The sequence below is a fragment of the Sorghum bicolor genome, chromosome 4 (genome assembly GCF_000003195.3).
Source record: "Sorghum bicolor cultivar BTx623 chromosome 4, Sorghum_bicolor_NCBIv3, whole genome shotgun sequence".
In the NCBI taxonomy this organism is placed as follows: domain Eukaryota; kingdom Viridiplantae; phylum Streptophyta; class Magnoliopsida; order Poales; family Poaceae; genus Sorghum; species Sorghum bicolor.
The window spans coordinates 121,996-144,152 of record NC_012873.2 but is presented as its reverse complement, the minus strand read 5'-3'; the positions used below and the strand labels follow the sequence as shown (position 1 = coordinate 144,152).

The following is a 22,157-nucleotide window of genomic DNA, read 5'->3' as shown; positions in this document are numbered from 1 at the left end:
CTTGCAATCTTTGTAGAGCTAGAGCAAAATTACTTTGCACCATTTGTTATACTGATCTTTTTGCTTTAGTGCTTTGTAGAGTTTTTAAATAGACTATTCGCTCTCCCTCTATCCATATTAGAACCTTTTAAACTTGCCATGGAAGCTGGATTGGGGGGGGGTCATCATCAACACCCAAGTACAACCAACCCAAAGTGTATACATTCAAGTGAGGGTCAACAACTTTGTGTCGGCCCTAATGGCTGAATCTACACCTCTAGCTCTAGTGGGTTCGATGGCTTCTTTGCTTAATCTACATAATCCAAAACTACTTATCACACAATTAATAATTAGTCAACTTCCTCAATAGCACAAACATGTCATTTATCACCATCAAACTGAAGGATCAAAACATTCACTCACGAAATCATGAATCATAATATATAGACAGAACAACTTCAAGATTTACAAGATTGGTAGGAATCTCAACCATATAGCTCATATGTTAGCAAATCAAGCATTTACAGCCATCCAGTTTCAATCTTTCCCATTTTCATTAATTGTACTAATCACTTTTATGAACATCAGTGCCCTTTAAGGGACGCATTGCCGTGAACTTTGTTTCCTGATAGCAAGTAGGGCCTCTTGTTTAGTTCACCCTAAAATTCTATTTTTTTCAAGATTTTTAGTCACATTAAATCTTTGGACATATGCATGGAGCATTAAATATAGATAAAAAATAACAAATTGCATAGTTTGTCCGTAATTTGTGAGACAAATCCTTTTAAACCTAATTAGTCTGTGATTGGACAATAATTATCAAATACAAATGAAAGTGCTACAGTAGCCAAACCTAAATTTTTTCACCAACTAAAGAAGACCTAGATGCTGTTGAAATAAAGTGATGACTTTTGTGTGAAAAAAGAACTCCCAAACACTAGCACAATAACCCTTCTCCACAGCCCAACTCGCAACCCCTTACTAATTTTAGCGGTAGTTAAGACCCAAAATTTTTTCAACTTATTGCATCAAATCTTTCGACACGAGTATTAAATATAGATAAAATAAACTAATTATATAATTTACTTATAAATTCCGAGACAAATCTTTTAAGTCTAATTGAATCCATGATTATCCATAATTACTACACTAACTAATATGTATTAATGACAGATTAATTAGGCTTAATAAATTCATATCATAGTTTTCAGACAAGTTAGGTAATTTGTTTTTTATTAGTCTATATTTAATATTTCAAATATGTGCCGGTATCTCATGTGACATTTTTTTTTTGCAAACTAAAACCACGCGCACCAGCCGCACTCCCGGTCCCGAAAAGTGAGACTTGAATTCATTTCATTTCATATTTCTTTTCTTTGATGTGAGAAATGAAATTTGCAGCGGCGGCATTCGAAATTTGAAGTTCCCTTCTCCTCCCGTTAGAGTCCACTGGGCTGGGACTGGGAGCCGGCCAGCCGGGGAAGGGAAGGGGAACCGCCGTCCGCGACGCCGCGACGCTTGATCGATCCATCCACCCGGCGAGATTCCGGCCGTGTGCCCGTGTGTGGAGTTGAGTTGCGATGGAGGCCACCTCCCCGCCTCATCCTCCCACCACCGTCCGGCGGAACCCACCCCGCCGCGCGAGGCCTCCACCGACCCCGTTCACCGGCGCCAAGTCCAAGGCCTCCTCCGTCTCCCGCCTGCTCGAGGAAGCAGCGTCCGCCGCCTCAGTTCCCCGTCCGCCGCCGCAGCAAGACCGCCTCAAGGTCTTCCTCCGCATCCGTCCACTCCCAGACCAACGCGACCGAAGGCGTCCAGTGCCCGCTCCCAAGGAGCCGCGCCGGAAGCCCAAGCAGGCCGGAGCCGGAGTCGAACCCGGGCCCGAGGAGGTCTGCCTCGCGCCCACCGGACCCAACTCTGTCGCACTAACTGTGCCACGGTCGAAGCTCGTCGACGCCAAGCGAGGTCGGACCGAGGTCTTCGATGGCTTCTCCGCTGTTTTCCCGTCCAACTCCACCCAGGTTCTCTTTCTTAGGGCACTCACGATGCAGACTCTATCAGTCTAAAGTTATTTATTACCTTGAATAATGTAGACTTAGAGTCTAAATAAGACTTTGGAGTCTTATTTTTTATATCTCTTTCTTCAATAAATATGCTGCCACATCAGCAAAATATCATAAATAATATATAATTAATTGTCTTGGACTCTATGATAGAGTCTTGCATTGTGAGTGCCCTTATATCACTTTGCAAATTAAATCCCCAAGCCTTTGAAGTATATATATTGTTTAAAGAGCTTTATTAATTTCTGCGCTTTGCACAGTTTTGACAGCAGTTTCTTCACTAAGTCATGAAACTCAAGATTATTTACCCACCTCAACTCAAACATGAACTGTATATGTTTTACAGATTTAACATTTACAGATTTAACAGGTACAAAAGAATTATGAGAGGTGTATGGTCCGATATACGTATCTCTCTAGGAAGCCTTTTAACAATAGCATATGTGAAGATATCCTCTCACTCTTTAGAAACTAAAATTCTATCCAATTTTCCAATATTGGACATTCGTGATTATTGTACCATGGTCACCAGTCATCATCAACTCCCTTAACTCGTGGACGTGAGTAGGAGTGTTAAACAACCCAGAGTATCTATGTACCCTGTTGTTCTTATTCCTTTCTTTGGTATATCGAATTATATTATTCTGAAGTCTCCTCCAATCAAGATAGGCAGTATGTACTGTACCGACTAGCGATTTAGCTTGATTAAAGGTTAAGTCCACTTTCCTCTTCACAGCATGATATCTTCGTGCAAGTCATGAATCCTCTGGTGGATGACTTCCTGGGCGGAAAGAGCGGCCTTCTGGTTGCAATGGGCCCCACAGGCTCTGGAAAGACGCACACCATCTTTGGTTCCCCAAGGAATCCTGGTATACTACCCCTCACGCTGAGGAGAATCTTCGACACACAAGGCGAAAACAAGGTTGCTAGTAAACCAGCAAGGTAAAATATGTTGTTTCACTTTCACATGTAGTGCCTAGTTATATTTGCAAGCTATGGTATGGACGGAACCATATCTTGATGTTTCTTTTCTATGACAATAACAGGTCATTTTTTCTATCGATGTTTGAGATACTTTCTGAGGGAAAAGGGGAACGCATTCTTGATTTATTGTCTGATTCTGTGGAGTGTGTTCTTCAGCAGTCAGCGATTAAAGGTCTTCAAGAGGTAGTTCTCAACCAAACACCTTGAACACTCTTGATAGGATTGAGTATCCTTTGTCTCTTTGATTTCAGTTTGAATTGCATTTCTTGTTGTCACCTCCTGAGAATTCCAGTCAGATAGTCACAATTAACATGGGTGGGAAGGTGCTGTGCAAATCTTGTGAGGAATTTGCATTTCTTGCTGTTATTTGGAATCTGATCACATGAATGTCCTGGAAGTTGAAACAGTACATGTCATTTGAATCGCATCAGGGAAGAGACCGATATGACTGATATATCTGTAGCAGACAATAAGTTGTTAGCTTTAATTTGTTCTGCAGGTTGCCCTTTCAAATCCTACAGATGCTGAAAGCTTGGTTTTACGTGGTATGCTAAAACGCAGCACGGCTGCAACAAATGCTAACAGCAACTCAAGGCATGCTCTTGCTCTCCTTACGAATATGTTCCCTTGTTCTTTTGTAATGGATGTTTTTGTTCAGAATATATTACTTGTGTACCTTGGAATTTTTTTTCTTAATAATCATAACAGACATAGTGTTTCACTAGTGAGCACCACTATTTGCTTGCTTCTATTCTAGGTCTTTCAAATAACTTTTAAATCATGTTTATAAATATAATATTAAAGTGAACTTCATTCTGTATTGCAGTCGATCTCAGTGCATCATCACAATACGCGCAGACAGTGAACATCCACTTAGTAGTGCTGTTCTTACCATAGCAGACCTTGCTGGCGCAGAGCGGGAAAGGAGAACCGGAAATCAAGTCTGTTTCTCCATCAGCGTTACTTTGTAATATGATAAAACAAAGATTCGTTTCTGAAAAATGATTAACCGTTTGTTGCAGGGTTCAAGGCTGTTAGAAAGTAACTTCATCAACAACACATCCATGGTTTTCAGTCTCTGTTTGAGGGTACTGCCAAATGGCTTTTCTCCTGAATCTCTTCTTTCACTGCAGTCTACTTGCAAAACACTATCATTCACTCATTTGCATCTTTGAATTAATGAAGATGATAGCCTGTTCACTAACTCTTTTCTTTTTTTGTATTGGTAATTGCAGTCTCTGTTAGAACATCAGAAAAATCAGAAGAAGCCCTTGGAAAAGCATTTCAAGAATTCCATGGTGATGTTTCTTAATTCGCTTAAAGCAGTAGTATATAAGACTATTTTATAATTGAAATTTCAATGTTAGCTTCTAAATCTTTTGCAATTTTTTATAGTTGACAAGGTACTTAAGAGACTACCTAGAAGGAAGGAAGAAAATGACTCTGGTATGCTACTTGGACCTGAAATTATCACTTGTAACATATAAAGTATATTGTTTTTTTGTCATGATCAACACTTTCCAATGACTATATTTTCAATAAATATAAACAAAAAAAATGCTTGGAAAAAGTAAGTGAAAAAAATTGGAGACCTTGCAATATCCAAAACTCAAGTAAAAGAGAAGGGTGGTGGTAGGTTTTTAGTGCTACATATTTTTTTGCGCAAGAGGTTTTTAGTGCTATATAATCCTGGTGCTAACCCTTCGGTGTACATGTTGATTCTTGTGTGCTTTTATCTTTATTACTTTAATTATCTGCCCTTGTTTTTCAGATCTTGAATGTGAAGCCAGGGGATGATGATTATTTGGATACATCATTTTTGCTTAGACAAGCATCTCCTTACATGAAAATAAAGTACTATTACTCACCTTACTACACCGATTCATTTTCTTTTGTTTTGCTATAATTGAGAAGAATAAAACATAACTAGTGAGAAAGGTGGTATTAGATTGCTTATTGGTGCCAAGCATATCAGTATTTATAAGGTTTGTAATTGTAACTATTAATAGAATCTTGCTAATCTTGTAAGATCATAGTATGTAGCTTCAATTAGAAGAAATGGTGAGGAAAGTGGCAACATTGATCACTTAATCAAAATCAACTAGCTTTTCTAGAAACTTGTTTTTGATCACTTAATCATAGTATGTCCCATTTAGGGTATTTCTTTGTTTTTTGTAAGTTATTTAATTTCTTGGTAATCTTGTAGCCAAGATCTCTAATTTACCCTTTTCTGATTCTCATTCATTTTGCTTCCTGTTATATTGTCAGATACACTAGTCTTGAGGACTCTTCTGATTTGGCTTCCCAAAAGAGAATCAATGTTTCGTTGATTTGCCAAGAGAACAAGAAAAAAAGGAAGGTTCAGAAGCCTGAAGTCTTTGTGGTACAAATTGCTTTTACCTTCAATATTTGAGTGTGTTTACATTTAATACTGTATAGATAGCTTCCGTGCACTGCAGCATGTTGACCCAAAGTTTCAATTCACATACATACCAATACCATATGTATTTTTACTGAATGGTTATGTCTTTGCTGTCTTAAGCAAAGATATAACCATCTGATCATAAGCACTGCTCTTGTTTTAAAAACTATAGGACTAGGGAAGGTATTATTTCTTAGTGGGACTGTGTTGTCATATATTTTATGTTTGCAGGTTGAAGTTAAGGAAAATGTTGATACAGATGATATTTCTAAAGTTTCTGAAAAAGGTTCTGTGTACGCACTTATGATGTATTTCAATGTCACATGCTTTATTTTTGCTACAAGTTATCTGTGGTACCAGTGAACCTTTTATTTACTTTCAATATTGCAATAATATTTGAAATGGGTACAGATGGCGCACAGCATGTGTCTCTCAACTCAGAGATGCCAAGAGTACCCAGAAGCGAAGCAATAATGACAAACTTTGCCAGGGCTTTATTGACTGTATTAAGACAGTATAAACACAAACTTTTGGTAATTTCCGATGCCTGTTTTTACTTCTGAGCATGATATGTGGAACTCTGTTCAATATAAGAGGTTTTTTGTGTGGTTAATACAGGATTCAAATACCCTTTTTTGTGTAATATTTCATGGTGAATGTTCTTGCAATGTTATTACCATTAAAAGGTAATTATATTTCCATCGTACTTTTTTTTCACTTTATGCTGTCATAATAGGAGTCCGAGAATGCTGCTGAAAGCATGAAAGAATTGATTAGAGATAAAGATATCCAAATTATGGAGTTGAAAAAGGAGCTGGAGGCTGTAAAGTATTGTTCATGCAAGAGCCCTCCAATAACTGAAGATGACTCTGTTAACCATGATGATTCTTCATCATCTGGTCAAGCTGCTCAGAGTTTGGTTTCTGTATCAAATCAACCTGACCTGGGATCGTATGATACTTCAGAAGATAATTTGCATGTAAGCAAAAGAAACTTCAATACACAAATCTTGATTCATCTGTTATTTTGGAACTTTAGTGACCTTCATTTATCTTCTTGGTTATTTGGGAAAACAAGGATTGTTGGTACCAGGATATGCTAAAAATTCATACGAAAGGCCACACCCTTGGCTGCAGCCAATGGAACATATGTTAAAAGGATAGTTATTATTCTTTTGGAACATGGAGTGTTACTATCAGCTCATATTCTTATTTTTCCTTTTTTTTGTAGTATCTTCTTTTCTCTATCTAGCATCTATTGCTAGTGTCCAAGTCAGAAGCAGTTCTGGCATCTCATTGTTTTCTAAAATGCAGTCAGCTGTACATTTTTAAGCTATACCATTGTCAGAAGAGCATTCAGATACATTAGGCCTTCCTTGATATGATCTTGTAAATTACAAGATAAACCAATAAATACCCCCCCCCCCCTCTTACAGGTAGAAGCACAAGAATTGACATGCTGTGGTCCTCAAAATTCTTCAGCTCCTTGTATCCTGAAAGGTTAAGTCTGTTCACTGTAAATGTGCCAGAAGCAACATTTTAAATTGGTTGTTTCTAGTCCTGAATTAATTTTCTCTTTGTGTGACAGGGGAATCTGATAGTTGTGATGCTTCGTCTGTTTCTTTGATAGATGAACAAGTGTGCTCCAGAGATTTTAAGGTTCATGCTTACCTTGTGTATTCGACTGTTTTCTGCACCCACTTGAGCAAAGTGTTATCAATTTCATGTATCTACTTGTAGTGATGCAACCTAATATATTGTAAAATGATGCTTCATTTTGTACTGATATGCATTACAATCCTTTTTTAGCCAGAGAAATCATGCCATCTTAATGTTTTTTGTTCAAAGTTTGACATAGAAAAAAGAGGTACCAAGGTTGCTCCTCTTTCTAAATGCATATTACTGCTTCTTTATCAGTAACAGCCTACCCAGAGTGCTTGGGATTAGTAGGCTTTATTGCTATTGTTTTGCTATTATCACTTGTGGGTTGTGGCAAGAATTTTCATTAGAGTTCACTAGACCAAATATACATGGGAAATAATAGTAACATATTATCTTTACCTTTTTCCTGTTCTTTTAGGTAGAGTTACAAGTGCTTCATAAGGAATTGGATAGATCTGAAAGTTTTACTGTGCCAATACCTGCACACACTGGTGGTGCAATGCCTGCATCTAGCTATTCAGATCAAAGCTTGACAGGTATCTCATATTTCTATACTTTTTTTTTCTAAATAATTTTACATGGTAATCTACAGGAAGTTAGGAGTCGTATTTCTTGTCCTGTAGAGACTGGACTCCCTCTTAAAAGATGATTAAATCTTTCATAAGGAAAACCTGTTTGCTTGAATTTTCATGAATTTTACTAGGTAAAAGATCATCAGGGGTATACTTTAATTTTCTGCAGAAGATGATGCACTTCTGTGCCTGAACACTGAAAAAACCAGGCTATCTCCACAGTGTACTACTAGTAGCAAGATAGCTACCATAGGGCAAAGTGAAGAAGGAACGGAAGAGTTGAGCAAGATCAGAGTAGAGGATAAGGATATTCAACATGATATTAATATAAGAGGTGAAGAGCTTTTTAATCTTTCATGGAATGTTTTCTTGCTCTGATGCAATTTTATGACAATTTTATTGGATCTTTGAATAGAAGAGAAGCATCCTGAATCTTGGAGCTCTTCACAGCAAGTGAACTTTGACACAGAAGGTACCAGCTCCAGTGAGTCTTCCTTGCTTGGAAGGGTAAGGAATGAATTTATTTATTTAATTATTCTCAGCCACTGCCCAAATTAGCTTGAGGGTAGTTTACAGCAATATTCCTGTATTGTTCTCAGGTTGAGTTTTCCATCTTATTTCTGTAGTCAAGTCAGTTGTACCATGCATGTCTTTGTTAGGAAACTTGACAAACCGGTTATACTTGTTTAGGTTGCTTCTGAAACGAAGCTTGAGGAACTGAACCAGAAATCTGAAAGATGCGAACCCGCTGTAGAAAAGGCTACCGTGGAGCTGGCGCATGGTATAGACTGTGGTCAAGCTCCAGACCAAAAGTGTGATCATGCCCTAGCGAAAGCTGCAAAGGTTTGAAGTACTTTGTTTGCCTTGAATGTATCACTGAAATTATACACAGCTTAGAAGTTGTCCTGGGAATATATTTTCTTATACAGCTGTGTTGCTTGTGATTGTTGCCCCCCTAGGCTCCAAGCAAGTGCAGGGAGGCAGATGAAACTGCAGATACACATAAGGAAGCTTTTGGATCTAGGCCTGACAGTATGAAGAAAACCAAGAGGTGAATGCACGATTATGTTGTGTGTACAAGTAGAAACATACATGGTGATCATGCAACAACTAATTGGTCTCGGGGTTTGGTTGAGCAGGAGGTTACAGCCAGCTGCCGCTATGTTGCTCAGGGAATTCACCAGCGCTGACATTGATGCGGGTAACGAAATGGTACGTATGTATGTGTGTATATTGAAAATAGCAGAAGTTTCGGAATGCACATATAGGTTGGGCTGACTTGGGCTGCGGTTGGTGGTGATTATAGGAAGAAAGATGCAGGTCATCATCCAGATCCAGGGTGCCAACCGGGAGATCAGATGCACTTGTGCAACTTCTGATGAAAGGCCGTCCGGGCGGTCCAGTTCGTGGAGGAAGGATAGCATAATGTACCTTCATAATATGTGGTGAAGCCAATGGCTAATGCTAACAATAGAGGAGGCACCGCATGACATGACATGTTATTTTGCAGCAGCTCGTTGACAGATGAAAAGCCATGTTGTTGTTTAGGCTGAGCATGGTGGTTTGTAGCAAGGTGTTGGCTGCACTTGCACTTGATCTATGCGTATAATACTGTGGCAGTCTTCTTGTGGATGGCATTGCGGTTGCATATATGCTGCTGCTTCGTTGGAAAATGAAAGTAATTATCAGGCCTTGTTTAGTTCCTTATAGATTTTGCAAAATTTTTTCAGATTTTTCGTAACATCGAATCATGCGGCTCATACATGAAGCATTAAATATAGATTAAAAAAATAATTAATTGTACAGTTTGTATGTAATTTACAAGACGAATCTTTTAAGTCTACTTAGTTTATGATGGGACAATATTTATCAAATATAAGTGAAAATACCACACTGTCTATTATATATATATATATATATTTATATATTGCAACTAAACAAAGGCTCACTATCATGGACCTGGTCACCTAGGGAGAGGATGAGAGCCCATGAAGGGATGGCCGGCCCAGGAGTTGCCGACCACGAGCGAGAGTTCTGGCCAGCAGTTGCTGGGCTGCGTGTCTCACTCTCTTCTCGTGTCTGCGTCGTGCTCCTCCTCCTCCTCCTGACGACCTGACCTCCTCTTCCTCCTCTCTTTCATCGAAGGGAACTAGGGAAGGGTGGAATCCATCCAACAAGGGAGGCACCAAGGGAACAAGGGGAAGCAACCAGAAATCGATCCCCAATTCCTTCCAGATCGACCCCCCACCGGCAAATCCAATCATCCTGGAGCTGTCGGTTGGAATTGGATTCATGCGCATCCGCCCGCTGCCGCTGCCGCTGGCCGCCGCCTAGTCTCGGCCGGCCGGTCGACCGGCCGCCCTCCTCTCTCTCGCGCGCGCCCTGCCTTGTATGGAAACACGCAGCAGCAGTCGCAAGCGCGCAGCGGCCGCCGCCTCCTCGTCCGCCTCCAAGCGCCCCCGCCGCAACTCCTCCTCCTCCTCCTCCTCAGCGCCGCCGCCGATGGAACCCTCGCCCTCCTCCCGCCGCCGCTCCCGCGCCGCCGCCGCCGCCGACAAGGGCAAGGACCCCGACCCCTCCTCCTCCGACCACCCTTCTCCCCCGGTCCCCGACGAAGACGCCGATGTGCCCTTCCCCCAGTCCTTCACCTCCGCCAGCACCGCCCTCCAGGGCCTTCTCCGCAGGCTCGGCGCCGGCCTCGACGACCTCCTCCCCTCCTCCTCCTCAGCGCCCTCCTCCGCCACGTCCGGTCACCTCAAGAGGATCCTCGCCGGCCTCCAGGCGCACGGCGACGAGTCGCGCCAGCTCCAGTCCCTCATGCAGCTCTGCGAGATGCTCTCCATCGGCACCGAGGACTCGCTTGCCGCCTTCCCAGTCGACGCCTTCGTCCCAATCCTCGTCGGGATGCTCGGCCGCGAGGACGAGCCTGCCACCGCTGGTGCCAGCCCAGACGTCATGCTGCTCGCTGCGCGGGCACTCGCCAACCTCGTTGATGTGCTCCCCTCCTCCTGCTCTGCGGTCGTGCACTACGGGGCCATACAGTGCTTCTGTGCTCGACTGCTCACCATAGAGTACATGGACCTCGCCGAGCAGGTGGTGCCTTCCCTGGTTTTCTTCTCTCTCTTTTTTTTCTCGCTCTATCCTGTATGATCAGTTATCCTCAATATCTATCTATCTATCTATTTAAAAATAATGATCAAGGTGCTGCTAACACATTTACTTTACTCGCCTTCTCAGTCTCTACAAGCCCTTAAGAAGATCTCTCTGGAGCACCCAACCGCCTGTTTGCGAGCTGGTGCGCTAATGGCCGTTCTATCGTACCTTGACTTCTTCTCCACTGGGGTTCAGGTCTGAGTCCTCGCATACTCTGATCTTCTTACAGCTGTTCTTATCTTGTGCACTGTTTGCATCCACTTACACTTCTTCCCATGGGGGCACATGTTTGTTGTAGAGGGTAGCCTTGTCTACTGCTGCAAATATTTGCAGGAAGCTGCCGTCCGATGCTTCTGAGTTTGTCATGGAAGCTGTCCCCTTGCTCACAAATCTCCTAAATCACCATGATTCCAAGGTACTTTTCAAGCTCAGACAGTCAGCCCTCTGGATTATGATCTGACTTATCAACGTATATCATGTATTTCCCAACCGTTTATTTATGTGCCTTACAGGTACTGGAGCATGCTTCTGTTTGTTTGACACGCATTGCTGAAGCTTTTGCCCATTACCCCGACAAACTTGATGAACTCTGCAATCATGGATTAGTTGCTCAAGCTGCTAGCTTGATAGCTGTTGGCAACTCCTCTGGCCAGGCGTCACTGAGTACATCCACATATACAGTATGCACCAATTTGTTCTTGATACCCTTTTAGTGTTTGCCGTGGCCCATCTCACACTTATGCTAAAATAAGGTTGCACACTTTTTCAGGGCTTAATCCGTCTTCTCTCAATATGTGCGAGTGGATCCCTGCTGGCAGTTAAAACACTACTTCTTCTTGGGATCAGCGGCACTCTTAAAGACATTCTTTCTGGCTCTGCTTTGATTTCTGGAGCATCAGTCTCCCCTGCTGTAACAAGGCCTGCTGATCAGGTGAATATTTCTATCACTGACTTAGGACTTGACTATTCTGTTGGTTTTTTTTTAAAGAAAACATCATTTCTCTCTGTGATAGGATTCAATAAAAATCTGATTTATCAGTGAAAAATTAGGCTTTGACATTTCACGCTTTCTAAAATTACATCTACCACACATACCGAGATAACCTTTTAGAGCTCTAAAGGTGACATGCCAACATCACATGTTCATAATCATATTTACCATCGAGCAATTGTTTGGGTGAATTTTTTGAGCATTGAACATAGATGCTAAAATGTCTGGAATTGTGCTTGCCTTCTTAAACCATACAAACAATCATTCAAAAGAGTACTGCACTAGAATGTTCAAAGACTTGCATACTTTTATTGCGCTTTTTTATTGCCTGAGTAAGTCTTTTGAAATGTTCTAATTTTAATGAAGGAGGTGTTGGTTTATGGCACACAGGGGAACAGAAGTCTCACTTGTAACATGATAGAGCAAAATCTGTCATAGCTCATCTTGATTAAGTAGTTGTTGTGATTCTTTTCATCTTTTCCCTTCCTAGTGTGCGAGTAAATTGTGCTTTTGGTCAATTTTATTCGATACGGTACAGTTACAAGAGTTCCTTTTCCATGCTATACAACTGAGTATGAATATATAATGTTGTCTCAGCTGCTTCTTGTTGCTGTCTTGCTTAGCTGCTGAAATAATTTGTGGTACATACACACAAGAGTCTGGCATTTGTTGAGTATGATTGTTTGAACATATACGGTTATCTGCAGCTGCCTCTGTATCCTCTCACTTTGCTGCTGGAACACTAACTCTTGAAGCCCACACTGTTTGACCCATCAGTTTCATACTTTCATGTACGTTTATTGTTGTCCAAATGTTTTTCATATATTTACCCCTATTATTGCAGATGTTTGAGATTGTGAGCCTTGCTGATGATTTACTTCCGCATATGCCTGCCAGAATCATTAAGTTACCAACATACTACCATGCATATAAAGGCTCTTCAACAAAGAAATCTGCTTCCATCAAACAAGAGGGGGCTGGTTCAACAGGAAATGAAAGGTCTGGCCGTGAGAGGCTATTGCGTGAGCAACCTGAGCTCCTACAACAGTTCGGTATGGATTTGTTACCCACAATGACACAGGTTTGTGCCGGAATTCTTCTCCTGACAGCCATATCAATTGCTGTTTGTGTTGTCTTTTGGGTACTTTAATAGCCTGTGCCCTTGTTCAGGTGTATGGTTCTAGTGTAAATGCACCAATACGTCACAAGTGTTTATCGATCATTGGGAAGTTAATGTACTACAGCTCCGCTGAGACAATCCAGTCTCTCCTTGGCACAACAAACATATCCAGGTTTTAATACAAGTTCCTTCAAAAGCCTTATTCCTTTTGTCTGGAGAATGGTCTCTCTCTCTCTCTCTCTCTCTCTCTCTCATGTTTTTCAATAAAAGAACAAAAAGTTTCTCAGGTCATTTCTAGAGAATGGTTTCAGAACAATGGATGCTAAAAGATGAATAGAAAGTCTCTCAAGTCTCAATGGACATACTTCTTTTCCAATCCCTTCTAAGTTATTTTATTTCCATCTGCAGCTTCCTTGCAGGCATTCTTGCATGGAAAGATCCTCAAGTGTTGATTCCTGCTCTTCAGATAGCAGAAATAATGATGGAAAAGCTTCCAGAGGCATTTTCCAAGCTGTTTGTGAGGGAAGGTGTCGTTCATGCCGTGGAGTCACTTATATGTTCGGAATCCTCCAACACAATGCCTTCTCAGGTGCCACCTCAGGATAAAGATAATGATTCTGCCATGCCATCACGTCCTAGACGTCAACGCCGGCGTGGGGGTGCTGTGGCAGCAGAAAATAGTTCATTAGATGAATCAAATAGTTCCAACCTTGGGGTTACATGCTCAACAACAATCACTTCAGAAGCTCCAAATACCAGCCTTCGTTTGGCAGTTAGCGATCATGCAAAGTCTTTCAAAGATAAATACTTCCCGGCAGACACTGATTCAAGTGATATTGGGGTTACTGATGACCTTCTTAAACTGAGGGCACTCTGTGCAAAGTTGAATACTGTATCTGAGAATGTCAAAACAAAAGCCAAAGGGAAATCAAAAGCTATAAGCGCTAATTTTTTGGACATCTCAATTGATGTCGAAGAACAATTAGACAAAATAATATCTGAAATTCTCTCTGAGCTTAGCAAAGTTAATGGTGTTTCCACATTTGAATTCATTAGAAGTGGTGTTGTCACAGCATTGCTTGACTATTTGTCCTGTGGGACATTTGGGAAGGAAAAGGTATCTGAAGGAAACCTACCTCAGCTTCGTCAGCAGGTCCTTAGGCGATACAAGTCCTTCATATCGGTTGCCCTTTCTATTGATCATGAACGGGATGAAACTCCCATGGCACTGTTGGTTCAGAAACTGCAAAGTGCATTGTCTTCGCTGGAACGTTTCCCTGTTGTGCTCAGCCAGTCTAGTAGGATTGGTATTGGAGGGTCCCGTTTGACTTCAGGTCTTAGTGCTCTGGCTCAACCCTTCAAGCTTCGTCTGTCCCGAGCTCAAGGCGAAAAATCACTTCGGGATTATTCATCAAATATTGTGCTTATCGATCCATTTGCCAGTCTAGCAGCTGTTGAAGAATTCCTTTGGCCCAGAGTTCAACGCGGTGAGGTTCCGTCGAAGCCTATAATTCCATCTGGTAATAATTCTGAATCTGGGGTTCCTGGCACCACAGCTGGTGCGTCATTAACAGCTGCAATGGCTCAATCTGGTCGGCGTCCAACAACAAGATCAAAGTCGTCTGCTGCAGGGGTTGGTACATCTAAGAAGGATTCTCATGATGAAAGCACTAGTACTGCCAAAGGGAAAGGCAAAGCTATTGTAAAGCCAAACTCAGATGAATCAAAAGGACCTAATACAAGGAATGCTGCCCGCCAAAAATCTGCTTCAGAGAAAGATTCGGAAATGAAGCGAGCTCAGGGCCACAGTAGTTCTGAGGTATTTTTGTTTGCTTGTTTACATGCCTCGTTCCTAGTTTGGCTAGCAAAGAAAAGTTACTGTTTCCTATTCAAGTTGGGTAGCAGCTCTACTCAACGGTCACTTCTACTTCTCTGGTGTCATATTTGGTGCCACCTATAGCGCTCATGGCTTGGGCACCAAATGAACATGAGAAAAATTTTAGCCGTGGATCTAGTTCTTAATTTGAACTACCTTCATAACATGTAAGCATGATTTTGCAAGTTCAAAACTGTACCAATCTAAAAAATCTTAGGATAATAAATAATCCAGAAGCAGGCTCATTTTTAGCTGGGAATGGAAGCATGGTAACTGATAAGTAGTACCTTCTATGTTTGTATATGCAGGATGAAGAGCTTGACACATCTCCTGTTGAGATTGATGATGCTTTGATGATTGATGATGATGACATTTCAGATGATGACGACGACGACGACGACGACGATGATCATGAGGTAACTGTTTGCAAATTGAATGCCCCCCTTTTTTTCCTTCATTGGTAGTTTTTTAGGCCTATATTTATTTACATTATGACGAAATACCCTTTTAGTTGGTCCAAGATCATTTGTGTCCTTCCCAACTAATTTAATAACCTCTCCAAATTCTTAGGTTCTCCAAGAAGGGTCTCTTCCAATCTGTTCTCAAGATGGTGTGCATGATGTGAAACTGAGTGATGCTGATGAGTGTAACATTGGCTCAGCCAGTTTTAGCCAGGCGCAGCCATCATCTGGTTCTGGTGCTAGAAACACTTCTAGCAGGGTACCGGATTCTACTGAATTTCGAAGTACAAGCACATTCGGTTCAAGAGGTGCAATGTCATTTGTTGCTGCGACAATGGCTGGGCTGGCTTCTGTTGGTGGTCGCAGTGTTAGAGGTGGCCGAGATCGGCGTGGTCTGTCACTTGGAGGTAGCATGAATGATCACAATAAACTTATATTCACTGCTGGTGGGAAGCAGCTTAGCAAACATTTGACTGTATATCAAGCTATCCAACGTCAACTTATGCTCGACGAGGATGATGAAGAAAGGTTTAATGGATCTGATATACCGAACGATGGAAACCGTTTCTGGGGTGATGTGTTCACAATAACGTACCAGAAGGCTGATAACCAAGTTGAGAAGGGATGCCAAGGGACTTCCACCTCATTAAACATAAAATCAGATTCATACAGGTCCATCTCTGAAGCACAAGGTGTTTCTCTTCTTGATAGCATCTTACAAGGAGAACTTCCTTGTGATCTTGAGAGAACAAACTCAACATACAACATTTTAGCATTATTGCGTGTACTGGAGGGGCTTAATCAGTTATCCTCTCGTTTAAGACTACAGGGAGCATCTGATGATTTTGCTGAGGGAAAAATCACTACCTTGGATGAGCTATATAGAACTGGAGCCAAGGTACCTTCTGAAGTGTTTGTCAATAGCAAATTGACACCAAAGCTTGCTCGGCAAATGCAGGACGTTCTCGCACTATGTAGTGGCAGTTTACCTTCTTGGTGTTATCAAATGACCAAGGCCTGCCCATTTCTGTTTCCTTTTGAGACAAGGAGGCAGTACTTCTATTCCACAGCCTTTGGGTTGTCGCGAGCATTGAATCGACTTCAGCAACAGCAGAGTGACAATCACAGCTCTGGTGGTGAAAGAGAGGTCCGGTTTGGCAGGTTACAACGTCAGAAAGTTCGTGTTTCCCGTAACCGTATTCTAGATTCTGCTGCTAAAGTTATGGAGATGTTCTCCAGTCAGAGGGCTGTTCTTGAGGTGGAATACTTTGGCGAAGTTGGAACTGGGCTGGGGCCTACTTTGGAGTTTTATACTCTCTTAAGCCATGAACTACAAAGTGCTCAACTGGGATTATGGAGATCTAGTTCATATGATTCAGGATTGCACATTGATAGGAAGGATGTGATTAGTTTAGATCCTGAAGATGACTCATCAGGAAAAGGACCCAACACAGATCTACCAGGTGATGGCAGGCATTTGATACAAGCTCCTCTTGGATTGTTCCCTCGACCTTGGCCACCTAAAGTTGATGCTTCAGAAGGTAGCAGATTGTTCAAAGTTTTGGAGCATTTCCGCTTAATAGGTCAAGTGATGGCAAAAGTCCTGCAAGATGGCAGACTTTTAGATTTGCCTTTATCAACAGCATTTTATAAGCTTATACTTGGACAGGTATGTGCAGAGAAGCTCTATTCCCAAGTGCAGTGTATTTGCTTTCATTTTGTTATGCTTTGTTTTATGGGTTAATTGGTTCTGTGTTGTATTCTCTTTTCACGACTTAATGCATTTCCATTGGCCAGGAACTTGATTTGTTTGACATAGTCTCATTTGATTCTGAGTTTGGGAAGACATTGCAAGAACTGCGAGTTCTTGTTGAACGAAAGCAGTTCCTTGAATCCACTTGTGGCAAGAATCAGCTACAAGTTGCAGATTTGCGTTTCCATGGTGCTTCTATTGAAGATTTGTGTTTAGATTTTACTCTTCCAGGTTATCCTGATTATGTGCTCAAAGAGGGGGAAGGAAGCACAATTGTAAGTGATGCAGTCCATATTAGTGTGTATTTATCTTGGTGATTTCACTTTATATTTTTTAGCCTGTTAGATAATGCAATTATCATTTGCAGGTTAATATTTACAATTTAGAAGAGTATATTACTTTGGTAGTGGATGCTACAGTTAAGTCAGGGATAAAGCGACAGGTTGAGGCATTTAGATCAGGGTTTAATCAGGTACAGCCTCATTGGCATTGCTTTAATATATAATCTTATAATAATTCCACTTGTTCTGATTTTTTGTAGTTTAGCTTACCCCAATAATTCTTGTTTATTTTAACATTTCATAGGTGTTTGACATGTCATCCCTCCACATATTTTCACCTCAAGAACTTGACTATCTAATATGTGGCCGACAAGAAATTTGGGAGGTAATATTCTATCCTCTTTATCTAAGTTATTATATATGTTAAAGTATTGCACTAAATAAACCTTGGAATCTGCAGTTGGAATCGCTGGTGGATAACATAAAATTTGATCATGGATACACTGCTAAAAGTCCTGCGATCGTTAATGTAAGCTCATTCATTCTCACATGCTACATCTCTTACATACATCCAATTGTGGTCTTTGAGAAGTGTGGTTCCTTGATTCTTGCTCTTGTTTATAGCTACTTGAGATTTTGTCGGAATTCACCCCTGAGCAGCAGCATGCGTTCTGCCAGTTTGTAACTGGTGCTCCTCGTCTTCCACCCGGTGGATTGGCAGCCCTTAATCCTAAGCTTACTATAGTTAGGAAGGTACCTTTTCATGCTCTTATCTATCATGGCATTTGCTGTTATAATAACATGTGCCTACCTATTCTGCTTGATGTTATTTTTGGGGTAACTTTGTATTACTTTTGATTATTGCCAGCACCCTTCAAGTGCTGTGAATACTTCAAATTCAACTGGGGCGACAGAGTCAGCTGATGATGATTTACCTAGTGTGATGACATGCGCCAATTATCTGAAGCTTCCCCCGTACTCCACAAAAGTATAGTGTCCTGCTGTTTTTATCTCTAAGAGGTCATTTGACATTCTGATGGTTCCTGCTGATGGGCTATTGCTATTGTTTGGACAGGAAATCATGCGCAAGAAGTTGCTTTATGCGATCCTGGAAGGCCGAGGATCGTTTGATCTTTCATAAGAAATATATAATATCCGAACTAACATACAGGGGTCAATTTTATGCTGGAGTTAGTTTCTTGGTTGGTCCATATAACAAAGGTTGAGGTTACCAGCCGCACAGCAAACAGCTTCAAGGGCGAGAGCCCAGTCCTCACTCGGATGCAGGTGCTGTTGTCGATTTTTCCTTTCTTTTAAGTTTGTTCAGCTATATATTCTCCTTGGGTTCAGCTATATGTGAGGGTTGCCCTTGTCACCTACAGCTTTAATTTGTCGTTGAGGAAGTTTAACACGTTTTGGTTTGTCTATGATCTGTTTCAATTGGGCAGGCTAGGCCATATAGCCCTTGAGTGAGGATATGCGCCAACAAGAACCAAAACGGAGCCCTTTCTTTCAGTACAGGTAAATAAAAGGGAATTTTTGTTCCAGAATCCAGAACTGGTGATGTGATCATGTTGATCCAGAATTGTTATCTGTAACGAGAACATGTACATGTGTGATGACTGACTGTTAATAAATGTGGCCCAGTGTACCATTCGGTCCCCAAAACAAGGGAAAACGCACGTGGAATTTCCAACTATTCAGTTATTTTTGCAAATTCCAGTAGTTTGGTAAAAATATAAGTCCTTAAAAAGTATAAGAGAGCTGCTTTTTTCTTCTCCAAAACTTGTAAGTTTCCGCAATCGATATCCGTTCCCCACCACCTTATTAGGGCATTCACAATATAAGATTCTTACAAAGTCCAAGACAATTAATTACATATTATTTATGGTATTTTTCTGATGTGGTAACATATTTATTGAAGAAAGAGGTAGAAAAAATAAGACTCCAAGTTTTATTTAGACTCTAAGTCCATATTATTTGAGGTAATAAATAATTTTAGACTCTATGATAAAGTCTGCATTGTGAGTGTCTTTACATGGCCACAAACAATAACAAGTCAAATGTTGTTACGGAGGAACCCTACACCGATAAAGTATACTATGACTATATTATATAATGATGAATGAATAAATAATAAATAAATAGCTTATATCAGTATTTTTGGTTATGATTAAGGGGGTGTTTAGGGCCTTATTTAGTTTCAAAAAATTTTGTAAAATGGACACTGTAGCACTTTCGTTTGTATTTTTTGAGCCTAGTCCAGTTGTTTAATCGTAGACTAACTAGACTAGGCTTAAAAAATTTGTCTCGCAAATTACAAGTAAACTGTGCAATTGGTTATTTCTTTTATTTATATTTAATGTTTGATGCATATGCCGCAAGATTCGATGTGACGAGAATCTGAAAAGTTTTGAAATTTTTTTGGGAATTAAACAAGGCCTAGGTCCTCATAGAATCCAAAATATAAAATGCAAACTACATCGAAGTGATGAAATACGAAATGCCAAAATTTTTAGGATCATGTTTAGTTCCATCTAAAATGGTGAATTTATTGCCCTAGCCTCTTGAGGCTTTTTTTTGGGTTTTTTTTTGTCTCTTGAAGCTAAAATCCAAAATGCAGAGTAACCACTTTTTGCCAAAAATTTTGCATTGTGTTTAGTTCCATTCTATAAAATGATAGACTAAAATCTATTTTTTTTTTTTGAAAAAAAGAGAAACTAAACACCCCTTTAAGGTTAATAATAAAAAAATAGAGTCCCAATCCCTCCCCAAAATATTTTGCAATTTTTTTTACATTTTCTATCGCATCGAATCATGCGGCACATATATGGAGTACTAAATATAGTTAAAATAAATAACTAATTACACAACTTATCTGTAATTTGTGAGTCGATTTTTTTGAGCCTAATTAGTCTAAAGTTAGATAATATTTGTCAAATACAAACGGAAATATTTACAGTTTCTATTTTGCAAATTTTTTGGAAATAAACAAGGCACCAGTTAGGATTGGAGGAGAGTAGCTTGATGGGCAAGGAAACGGATTGGATTCCTACCATCGGACGGTTCCTGGAGGGAGAGGCCGAGGGAAAAAGTCACGAGAGGTCGACCCGACTCGACTCGACCCCAATCTATTCTCCCCGTCGATTCTGTTCCTCAATCCGCCGCGCGCCGCAGCTAGCTAGCTAGGGTTTCGTCGCAGCAGCCCTCTTCGATCCATCGATGGCGTCCGAGGGCGACAACAAGAAGATGATTACCCTGAGGAGCTCCGACAACGAGGAGTTCGAGGTGGAGGAGGCGGTGGCCATGGAGTCGCAGACCATCCGCCACATGATCGAGGACGACTGCGCCGACAACGGCATCCCGCTCCCCAACGTCAACTCGAAGATCCTCTCCAAGGTCATCGAGTACTGCAACAAGCACGTCCACGCCGCCGCCAAGCCCGCTGAAGGCGCGGACGCCAACGCAGCCGCCGCAGCCGGGGGCGGCGAGGACCTCAAGAACTGGGACGCGGAGTTCGTCAAGGTCGACCAGGCTACGCTCTTCGACCTCATCCTGGTCGGTAACCGCTTTCTCTCCCCTGTTTTCCCTTCTCTCTCGCCCCCTCGCGATTCGGTTGATTTTTTCTATGTTTCTAGATAGATAGATCTTGTCTAGGGTTCAGATTAGATTATAGATTACTTAAACTGACTGTTGGCTATCCAATACTTAGATTGATTGGTTATCCAGTAGAAGGATTGGATTGATTGTGCGGGTGCTGGATGTATAACTAATACCCTTGTAGCCGTGCCCTGATTCTCTGTAATCAATCAATCTTAATGTCACAACATGATATTGTGTTGTGGTGCTCCAAATAACTAATAGCCTTGTAGTGTGACAACTATCGCCGCCTTGCCCTGCTTCTCTGGAATCAATCGTTTATAATGTGAAGTAGAACAGTTTATTATTGATACCATGCTGTTGCTATTTGAGTGATAACTCTTTATGCTTACACCGGTATCAAACTGTGTGGTTATATACAAATAACCAACTCTGTAACTGTGCAATTGATTTGGACAATGGTTTGGATGCAGCACCACACATAGATTTATTACCTTACCCTTTGGGCATAGATAATTGTTATCATATATATGAATGTAGCTGTACATAGTTTGAATGACATGGTTTTCGCTGAGATCTGGTAACATGTAACAGCTGTATGAGTTTGAATGACATGGTTTTCGCTGAGATCTGGTAACATGTAACAGCTGTATGAGTTACAATTGATGAAATTTGCATAGTTTGTTTTCATCGTGTATATATAACGACTTATCTGTGTGATGCATTGGGTGTGTGTGCTACCTTTCAGGCTGCCAACTATCTGAACATCAAGGGATTGCTGGACCTGACCTGCCAGACAGTTGCTGACATGATCAAGGGCAAAACTCCGGAGGAGATCCGCAAGACATTCAACATCAAGAACGACTTCACTCAAGAGGAGGAGGATGAGATCCGCAGGGAGAACCAGTGGGCCTTTGAGTGATGGTCTTCCGTGGTGGTGTTGCGGTGCTGCTTAAAAGAAAGATGGATGTCTGCACCGTGCTCTACAATGCTATTAGTGCTAGTCTACTTACTAAATATATATGGTCGGTCGTAATGGTTGTATGCCTTTTGGAAGCGGGTTATGGTTTGGATTGGATGGAGGTCAAACTGAGTGCTAGTTTGTTTGTCTGGAGTTAATATATTAATTAAGTACTACATATCTCAGCAATCAATTGGATCTTATGATGATTTACCCCCATTGTTGGTATCTTGATGAGTTGCTGCTCTTCTTGTGCTGCTATATATCTGTGTTGGTTCAT

At 41.1% G+C, this 22,157-nt stretch overlaps 3 protein-coding genes across 3 annotated transcripts; all 3 read left to right on the top strand.

Annotated features, from left to right (window-relative positions):
* LOC110434972 (kinesin-like protein KIN-6) lies at positions 1,379–9,386 on the top strand. Its single transcript, XM_021460124.1, has 22 exons — positions 1,379–2,000; positions 2,779–2,984; positions 3,089–3,209; positions 3,526–3,620; positions 3,853–3,967; positions 4,049–4,114; positions 4,262–4,324; positions 4,422–4,472; positions 4,798–4,880; positions 5,295–5,409; positions 5,680–5,734; positions 5,860–5,981; positions 6,185–6,427; positions 6,884–6,947; positions 7,036–7,106; positions 7,528–7,645; positions 7,851–8,015; positions 8,097–8,188; positions 8,372–8,524; positions 8,641–8,732; positions 8,821–8,893; positions 8,988–9,386. Exons 1-22 carry the CDS (start codon positions 1,560–1,562, stop codon positions 9,105–9,107), a joined length of 2,724 nt encoding a protein of 907 aa, XP_021315799.1. The 5' UTR covers positions 1,379–1,559; the 3' UTR covers positions 9,108–9,386.
* LOC8066469 (E3 ubiquitin-protein ligase UPL3) lies at positions 9,729–19,072 on the top strand. Its single transcript, XM_021460123.1, has 18 exons — positions 9,729–10,774; positions 10,919–11,029; positions 11,133–11,249; positions 11,347–11,514; positions 11,604–11,765; positions 12,670–12,906; positions 12,996–13,117; positions 13,354–14,764; positions 15,130–15,237; positions 15,392–16,951; positions 17,080–17,310; positions 17,403–17,507; positions 17,621–17,701; positions 17,777–17,845; positions 17,941–18,069; positions 18,185–18,304; positions 18,392–18,603; positions 18,765–19,072. Exons 1-17 carry the CDS (start codon positions 10,073–10,075, stop codon positions 18,455–18,457), a joined length of 5,499 nt encoding a protein of 1,832 aa, XP_021315798.1. The 5' UTR covers positions 9,729–10,072; the 3' UTR covers positions 18,458–18,603; positions 18,765–19,072.
* Positions 20,378–22,105, top strand: LOC8074154 (SKP1-like protein 1A). Its single transcript, XM_002453072.2, has 2 exons — positions 20,378–20,874; positions 21,665–22,105. Exons 1-2 carry the CDS (start codon positions 20,539–20,541, stop codon positions 21,836–21,838), a joined length of 510 nt encoding a protein of 169 aa, XP_002453117.1. The 5' UTR covers positions 20,378–20,538; the 3' UTR covers positions 21,839–22,105.